At 29.9% G+C, this 9,341-nt stretch overlaps 2 protein-coding genes across 2 annotated transcripts; both read left to right on the forward strand.

The window, feature by feature from the left end:
• The first annotated feature begins 2,443 nt into the window (after window positions 1-2,443).
• On the forward strand, window positions 2,444-4,386 carry LOC120627430. The gene is made up of 3 exons (XM_039895431.1): window positions 2,444-2,538; window positions 3,230-3,781; window positions 3,848-4,386. The coding sequence occupies exons 2-3, from the start codon at window positions 3,256-3,258 to the stop codon at window positions 4,384-4,386; spliced, it is 1,065 nt and encodes a 354-aa protein (XP_039751365.1). The 5' UTR covers window positions 2,444-2,538; window positions 3,230-3,255.
• Window positions 4,387-4,747: 361 nt separating this feature from the next.
• Window positions 4,748-9,070, forward strand: LOC120627656 (MATH and LRR domain-containing protein PFE0570w-like). The gene is made up of 5 exons (XM_039895672.1): window positions 4,748-5,113; window positions 5,938-6,150; window positions 6,483-8,473; window positions 8,779-8,871; window positions 8,997-9,070. The coding sequence occupies exons 1-5, from the start codon at window positions 4,783-4,785 to the stop codon at window positions 9,009-9,011; spliced, it is 2,643 nt and encodes an 880-aa protein (XP_039751606.1). The 5' UTR covers window positions 4,748-4,782; the 3' UTR covers window positions 9,012-9,070.
• The last annotated feature ends 271 nt before the right edge of the window (window positions 9,071-9,341 follow it).

Raw genomic sequence — 9,341 nt, forward strand, 5'->3', positions numbered from 1 at the left:
GGCAATCGAGGCCTGAGCGCTTTGACAACTAAGGCTCTCTAACCAACAAAGCCGAAATGTAGTAGGAAACATTGAAGTTTCAAATCTTATCGGTTCCGAAAATTTATTTAAATTTATAAAATTGGTATTTCTATTTTTTTATATATTGGTAAAAACACTATAAAAATTATAAAATTATTATATGAAAGTATATAGAAAATATAGAGTTATCAGTATTTCCAGGTTAAAATTAAAACCCCCGACACAAAAGCCTTATTTTTTTCAGACCCAGGGTTTGGCTACCACAAAAATGGCCTCATATCAACGCCTGTGACTCTTTCATAATTTCAGTCACATCTATGATAGATAAACGATTAAGAATTCTACTATCAATTATATAAAAAAGGAAAGAATGCATCAACAATCGCAACACTCTTCTTCCACGTAACGTTCTTTGCCACGTTAGTCGGCCTCACTCTTAAAATAACCAAATGTTTTATAACATGGAAACTGTAACACTCAGTTCGGGGTTGAACTTTGTGCAGTAAGTATATCTTACTTGATATTTTTGCGCAGTGTTCGTACCTCAGATCTAATGTTATCGTGCATTTCTCATCTGTGGTATTATAAAATATACTTTATTGTGCAACGTTTATATATAAGGTCTATGTACATAAAGTATCAATAAATTTAATAACTAGGCATTATGCTTTTAGATAGTGGTAGCAAATATGAGACTCAAATAAACAAATTTCTGAGCTGTAAATATAAATCGCGTAGTGAGGCATAACAAATATCCTAATCTTTATAATCATACATAAACGTTGAATTACCTAATCTACAACATTGAGTGTTTTTATAACAAACTCTACATAGTGTATTCATTTTATCAACCTTTTCCCTATGTTTCCCTATATTTCCCAAAAAGTCCCATTTTCGGGAAAACAAAGACTATGCATATTTTTAGTATACATATTTTTGAAACGCAACCCGACAGGTTGCGTTTCAAAAATATGTATACTTAAAATACTAATGAGATAATTCTTCCGCAGTCTGTGTTCTTTCAGTACTTCCAAATTTGACGACGATTCTCCCTTACTCTATTTTGTAGTTTTTTGAAACAGTGGTTAGCTACAGTCTATACCATTTTTAATTTTTTAAAGATATAATGCAGATTTCGAAGATGGAATTTAAAAAGATACCAGCAAATCCAATCCAATCTGAACAATAGTTTAGTACTCACTTTACGTTCAACTATACAAAGCGCTAAAGTCGGTTCAGGTTTTTTTATATAACTATTTCTTAATAAATAATTAATGTCATAAAATATATGATAATATTGTAATATAATATATTATGTTAATACTGGCTTAATCCAATAATATTTGTAAATTTATCTTACATGTACTTAATTGTAATTTATAAGATGATATAATATTATGGATTATTACTTAACGATAACTTTGTGACCAAAAAATATGTAAATTATAAATTATTTTTTGACGTTGTTTTATGTTATGTATACTTATTTATTAGTACTTTTTGGGATCGTGTGACAAGTTTTTTTCCAATATATGTATATGAATAATTTTATGTGGTGTAAGTATTTATGGAATTATCTGTATCTAATTTATCTGTTTAATTATTTAATTTCTTGTATATTGGTGTATGGTAATAGTAATTTGAATGTTAGAATCTGAAAGAATTGAAAGAATTTTATATTAATTACTTGCATTGAATGTGTAAATTTATAATACGAAAACTCCTTAATATTATTCAAAATTACAACTAAATTAAGTGTCGCTATTTCCAAAACTTAGGAGCAATAATTAAAAGTGGCATATCGAAAATTGTATAAAGTTTTACTGAAATGTGGTGATGTAAGTATAGTAGTGAGAGTTGTGAAAATAAAAGGGATTAAAACTTGAAGTTTTTTCTTTTTATACCCCTTTATAAAATAGGAACAGTCAAAACCGATAGCATTCGATTAGGATTGTATAAATGTTAACAGTTTTATTTTCCTTTCAACGCATATAATTACACCTATCGATTATTTTTCAAAATGTATCTTAAATTACGTCTCATAAATTTTGAAACTATTTAAATTACAAACTTCCACCAAAATTATATAAACTATCGATTTAGCTTACGTTCAGGGCTCTCACAGTTTCGTTTGTAATGTTCATTCGGGATGACCTACCTACCTCCCAAGCTTTTATAGTTTATATTAGTTATATCACGTATATTTTACGTGATGCACGTTCACGTAAAAATAGTTTAGATTATATTACGTAAACATGCTGCAAATACTATTTATATTAATGCATAAAAAACATAGAACCTTTTTTTAATTAATACTCACTACCCAGTAGTAATATATTAAATCAATGCATGAATTAAACGTGTAAATATGACGATCATGACAAATTGATGACAGTAGAAAATCTGTTAATCCATTCGGCTACACTCAAAATTTTCTGTATAGTAAAAAATCAGATTTAATGAAAACTAACAATATCTTAATCTGATAAGGAAATTACAGGCATATTTAAAAGCAATGTAAGTACCGGGCCAATCGAAACTGTTAATAATATTGCACACGCCAATCTACATTTGAACAGCATAGTGGGTCAGATCTTGGACTATTAATCTGTATGATAATAAATTTGTCATAAATTATATGAATATTGAACATAATATTCGTAGAATTCAGTAACTCACTTGATTATGAGGTCAAGAGTAAGCTATAAGTATAGCTAGCAATGTTTTGTATGAACTAATTTAAGAGATTCATTACGGAATCATTCATTCTACTCCTGGTGATTTTGTGTGTAACTTTTAAGAATCCTCAAATTCAAAGATGAGCTACAAGTGCTCCAGTGCAATTCTGTTTAGAAACTGAATCTTTATTTATTTTTTTCTAGATGTCGATTTCTATAAATCAATGTATTCTCATTTGAACAAAAACCTCACTGAATGAATATGTCCCTACCTAAAACGTAATTATTATTTTTCGAAAAACTTTTTTTTTTATTTAATGAAGAATTCGCAGTCTATCGTCTAATTTTGTGTTCACGAAGGAACAACACTTAAGGGACCAATATTTTTTTACGACAAAAACCATGAGGCCCGCTTCATATATCCGTGTATCGCGTTGCTACTTTACGTGGTTAATAATATTTTTAAATGTCCCAGAAATACCGCATTTAAAGTAGGAAATTATTTATTTTATTTGTTTTTTTTTTTTCAGAAGATTTTATATTACTCTATACGTATATGGAGAACGTTTGCATCCACGTAAAATTCTCACCTCTAATGAAAAAGATTTCCAAAAGTAAATCAAAATGTTGTCTTGAAATAGTACCCCTAATAACCTATAATGAAAACATTGATAAAATAAAATGGAAGCAGAAAATAGACAAAATCGAATACATCGTCCCAATGAATTATAAAATAATAATAAAAAAATTAAACCCAAATGAAAATGTCATAAAGATGTATTATTCGTGTGTCGATCTATTACCGTCTACTCTACCTAACGTAAATCTAGATACTGGTTCTATTTATAGAGTAATAAGTGACACTATCGTATTAAATAAGGAAAAAAATGATTGTTTGGCTCCAACAAATATGTTACCACTTGATATAAAATTAAATCAAAGATTGGACAGTATCCTCAAGTCAACAAATCTATCGGACTCTGACGAGAGTCCCAGTTCACTTAAATTATCAGACTCCATAATATCAAATAATATGTCTGAAAAATTTAAAACCGGTTCTGTGCAAACAGAAAAAGATGAAGGTAAAATATGATGCATTTCTTTTTTTTTTTCATATATAATACTTTTAATAGATTTAATTTTTTTAGCGAAGGAGAATTGTCTTTTACGTGAAACTATAAATGCCACATACTGTAGTGATAAAAGCACAAGCACAATTCTGCAGTATATTAATTCAAAGGCTGTAGTTTACCAAAAAATAGAAAAAAATTGTCCAGCTTATAATAACCTAAAAGCTATAAATGCAAAAGATAATTTTAGGACAAACAAACAACCCAATTCAATCGCAGGTTTATTTAATGAACTAGATATTTTAAAATATATTCATAATACAACTACAATAGAAAATACACGGTCTCCGCCATATTACCTTATTCAAGATGTATTTGATGAAGAAATGGTTATATGTAATATTAGAATGAAGCCTCAAGTGCGTGTAGCTAAATTTGTTGAAAAAATGGAAAAGGAAATTATGCCTTTAAAGATTATTCTTAATAATATTATAAGTAGATGTTCGTCCTTAGGCTTACACAAAAACATAGGAGCAAATAATCGTTCACTTGATGAGCCGGGCCTTAAAAGAGAAAAAAATTACAATCGTGTCGTTTATTCTATGGTTTTTGATTAATAAAATTGTTTTCATTTTTTCATTGTTTTATTTTATGACAAGAAAAAACTTCTACAGCTCCCTTTTGTAGCCTTTAACATTACAGCACAGTTATCTAATTACCCGATCTAAAGCATATAAATAGAATAAGATTTTTGGATGGAAATAAATAAATGTTCAAATATCCCAATCTCGATAAAAGAAACAACTTAGTTAGTCGTTAAATTTATGAACAATATTTGTTTGTATGACCTTAAATCTATTCATTTATAGATATACCAAATACAATTTCAGTAAATTTGCAATTTATATAAAATATGTTTTCATTGTTTTGTTGCAGGAGACGATAATTTCATTAATATTTAAGTTTTTCTGTTTTTTATGTAATGAAAAATATATAGTTTAATTAAAATCATTATGAATCAAGTAATTGATGAAAATTTTGTAAAAGTTGTACAACGTTTGCCATTTGATGTGGTAGCTGTGCCACAAAATAATACTTCGGGAATATTGGACAAGGTTACAAATGCTCCAGTAAATATTAAAATCAAAGTTAGAAATAAAGAAGCCACGACAGGGAGACATGAAGTTATCTCTGTTCCTAAGTTATCAACGTCTGGTCCAAAAAAAGTACGACTTGTTAGTAGCGATCAGACAATAATTTCTTTTGATCTATTCATGGAGAAAGAAAGTGAGAACAAAGTTTCGAAAAAACCTCATCATAAATTTTTACAAATTTTTAAACATCGTAAGTACAAATTTATAATTAACTAGCTTTTGTCTGCTTCTTCGCCGGTTCAAATAAGTTATCCCAGCATAAATTTAGGCATAACAAGGCAACTTTATCAAGAAAATCACAACAACTTATTTTTCAGTTGCAGCGTGAAAGCACCAAATCACTTTCACCTTGATGAGTCAGTTTTGAACCGGTTCCATTAATAGTACCATGTATTAAAGAGACTAAAGCACACGACTGCAGAAAATCTAAGATTAGAAAGAATGCTTTTTTGAATTGAATCTATTCAGATATGTCGGGCCAGGGCTATATAAATATTTTTTTATTTATTAAACTCTTTATTTGTATACCACAACATTAACATATTTAAAATATAACAAAAACAGAAACATATCGAAAGAAGTAGTAATACAAAAGGCGGCCTTATCGCTTAATAGCGATCTCTGCCAGGCAACCTTAGAATTAGGAAAAAAAAAAGAAGAGGAGAATAGACTGCTGGTGGTACAAATATTAAAATACATACATGCGAATAACTACATGCTAATACATAAACTAGTGTACACAAAAAGATAAAAATTAAATAATATAATTAATAAATAAAAATAAACTAATATATATAATAACAACACTAACATATTTAAATACTATAACATACAATAAATGAGTAAGTATATACATACTATTAATAGTCGTTAACAATATAATGGGCCTTAACTGCTCTTTTAAATATCGCCAGTGATTTGGATCGCCGTATGCTCAATGGAAGCGCATTCCACAGTTCCACAGCTCGTACGCTAAACGAAAGCTTATAAAATTTAAATATCTCTCTTATGTAGGTGGGTGTTTCAATAATAAAAACCATGATGATGTTTATTCGTACGTACCCAGTTCATCCAGTGAAATATACAGAGCAAAGAGCACTTCTGTTGATGATCTCCACGAAAACAAAATATTCGAAAAAAAATATGCTCTGAAGAAAAATACTCCAGATATTATAAATAATAACACTACATTAAGGAGATCTACTTTCTTGGGGAAATGCAAACCAGGTATTTATGTTTACAAGTAATTGCTATTTTTAAGTACAAGAAAGTTAGGACTTCGGCTTCACTTTCGGGGGAGGAGTTCGTATCCCAGCATGCACGTCTAACTTTTCCATGTTATTTGCGTCATAAGTAATTAAATATCACATGCTTTAATGGTGAAGTAAAACATCGTGAACTAACCTGCATGCCTGAGAGTTCTCTATAATGTTCTCAAAGGCGTGTGAAGTCCAACAATCCGCACTAAGCCAGCGTGGTAAACCCTTCTCATTGAGAAGGCCCGTGCTTCATAGTGGGCTGGTAAAGGGATTGATATAATGATAGACAATTTACTGCAGGAGGTTGCTTGGATCCGCCATTTAGTGAAGACAAATATATCTACAAACCAAATGCTAAATTGTTAGCCTTGGAACAAAAATATATTGAAAATCATAGAGTAACTGATGACTGCAATAATGATAAAACTAACTCAGATATAGTTGCCGATAACCCAGACAGTGTGTTGCCACCAATGTTGAACAAATATTCCATCGAAAAAGTCTATTCCCATTCGCTCATTACTTATCCACCTGCTCTTCCGTCTAGTCAAATTGATGTTCAAGAAGACACCCAAAACAGAAAATCTAAGATTAGAACGTCTTTTGAAAACAAGGTAAGAATATCTATGAATGAGTTCTCAGACACATATTTTATGCCACCCAAAAAACGAAAAAGTAAAATCAACGGAAATCTTGATACCGAATTTCGAAGATCTCAAATTTTAAAATCGCATAGCTATGATGCTAAAAATTCCTTGTCAAACCAAAAAGAGCCAACACAATTGTCTGCAATGCCTACAAAAGTATTGTATACTAATTCAAATGGCAAAAGTCATAAAATATCTGTAATTGATAACGATGCAACTTGTAGTAAACTATCTAATACAAATTTAGAAAATTTAAATGTGAGATGTTCTGTATTTGATAAGCGTGGTTCTGATGCTGTATCTTCACTCAATTACAAAAAGGCTATAACTACTGAGGATATGCCTTCACAGAGCTCACAAACATCTATAAATAAAATAATGCATACAATAGCAGACAAACCATATAACTCACAAGAAAATCTAAATAAAGAAAACCAAGGCTCAAGTTTGTTATTTTATAATACTGATGAATACGAAATGAATAAAGCACCACAAGACTGTCAAGCTTATAAAAATAACAGTATTTCTAACGGAACACTAAATAAATCAAAGATAATACATAAAATAATAGATAATCCGCTGGATAATCAGTCAGTAGCAAGCCAGAGACAGCCCGAATTTCAATTGCCTCCACCAAACAAAGATTTAGTATCAGATTTTGCAAATACTGATAAAAAAATTATAAAATCTGAACATGCTCTAAGTACTGATGATAACAAAAATAAACCCACCCCACCCCAAGACTATGAAAACTCTAAGAATAAAAGTATTTTTATTGAAACTCTAAACCAATCCAAGAATATGCATGAAATATCAGGCGAAGAACTTGAACCGTATTTGGCGCTAGAAAACCAATATTTAGAATCTGATCCTGCATATACTGATGAAAATATAATAAAATTTGAACATGACTTAAATGATGATAAGATTAAAAATAAACGATCAAGCCTAGAAAATAAAGGTTTAAAAAACAAAAGTATTTCCCATGAAACACTGAACCAATTAAAGTTGATGCACGGAATATCAAATGAACTACTGAATAATCAGCAAAAGTTGCAAATGGTGGAAGAAAATCAAGACTTGAGATCACATTTTACAAATACCAATGAAAAAATAATAACGCAAGACCAAGATCAAGCATCTGAAGAGGAAAATAGGTCTAAATTAAATCTTATGAATAAAATACCAGATGTAGCTACCGATAATTATTCACTGACAAGCCCGAAATGGAACAAATTACAATTTTTGGAAGAAAACCAAAACTTAAGACCGAATTTTACAAATACAGATGATAACATGATAAAGTTTGAAAGAGACCTAACTAGTGATAAGAATTCACTCATTGCCTATATACCAGGAACAGAAAGTCTTCGACAAGAATCTTTTACTGAAACTGCTAACTTATTACACAACAGTGATCATACAAAGCTCAAACAATCGGATCATTCTCAATTATCTGTAAAAGAAAATACACAAAACAGAGAAATAATAAAACAAGACTCACACCAAACCAAGTTAGAAGATAAAGTAAGCACTATAAGTACCATCGACAAAGAAAAATGTGCCAATAGCTCATTTGTAACAGAAGAGTCGAACAAAATAGAAAGTAAATATAGTGATCGTGCTATCTCTATTTCAACGGTGGTAAGTTTGCTTATCATTGCTTTTGTAAGCTTATAATAATAATAAAAATAACCATGAACGCTGTGAGCGGCAGATTTGATGTTATTTCACGGTTTCGAGTCCTTATTAGGTTATACGACCATTTGTAATTCACTGGATACTACAACAATATCAGTTACAATTTGTTAACTCCGAAGTTTTTTGAGTGGTTATAACAAATTACCACGAAGGCAATGGCAGGCTATTTCATTATTTCGAGGCCTCTCTTAAAAGCACTCGATTTTTATTATAGATTCATGAGTCTATGTCTTGATTTCCTTTTACAGAATAATGCTGATGAAACGCAATTAGCATATCAAAACTCAGTTCGGTTACTTAGTGTTGATTTGATTTCTAGTATAATTAATGCAAAACCAAAAGTAAGTGACAATCGAACAAACATTTTTTCCACTGAACTAAAAATGTATAATAATACCATATCGGGCAATACTGATTCAAGTAAAGAAACATCAACACCTACTCTAGAAGATAATCTCACTTCAAGGTTGCAAATACATGAAAGGGATGCCATTAATAAAAATCAGAGTTTAAAAAATATTGATGTCGATGTTCGTTATGATTTATCCAGTAAATGCAATAAGACTATTGATAAAGACACCAAAGAAACTAAGCCACAGCTACAATTAAATAATAACAACTATTTCATCAAAACCCGTAAAGAAAATATACCTAGAAACAAAAATTCGTTAATTAGAATCGATTTAGCATTTTATAGTTTTAAAAGCGATAAAAATGAAACTGTAATCAAATCTTGTGATACTTTTAAAACGATGGAAATGGATCCACAGAAAAAAATAACCATTATTAAGTCTATGATTAGAAAAAATGG

Source organism: Pararge aegeria, chromosome 11 (assembly GCF_905163445.1).
Source record: "Pararge aegeria chromosome 11, ilParAegt1.1, whole genome shotgun sequence".
Lineage (NCBI taxonomy): Eukaryota > Metazoa > Arthropoda > Insecta > Lepidoptera > Nymphalidae > Pararge > Pararge aegeria.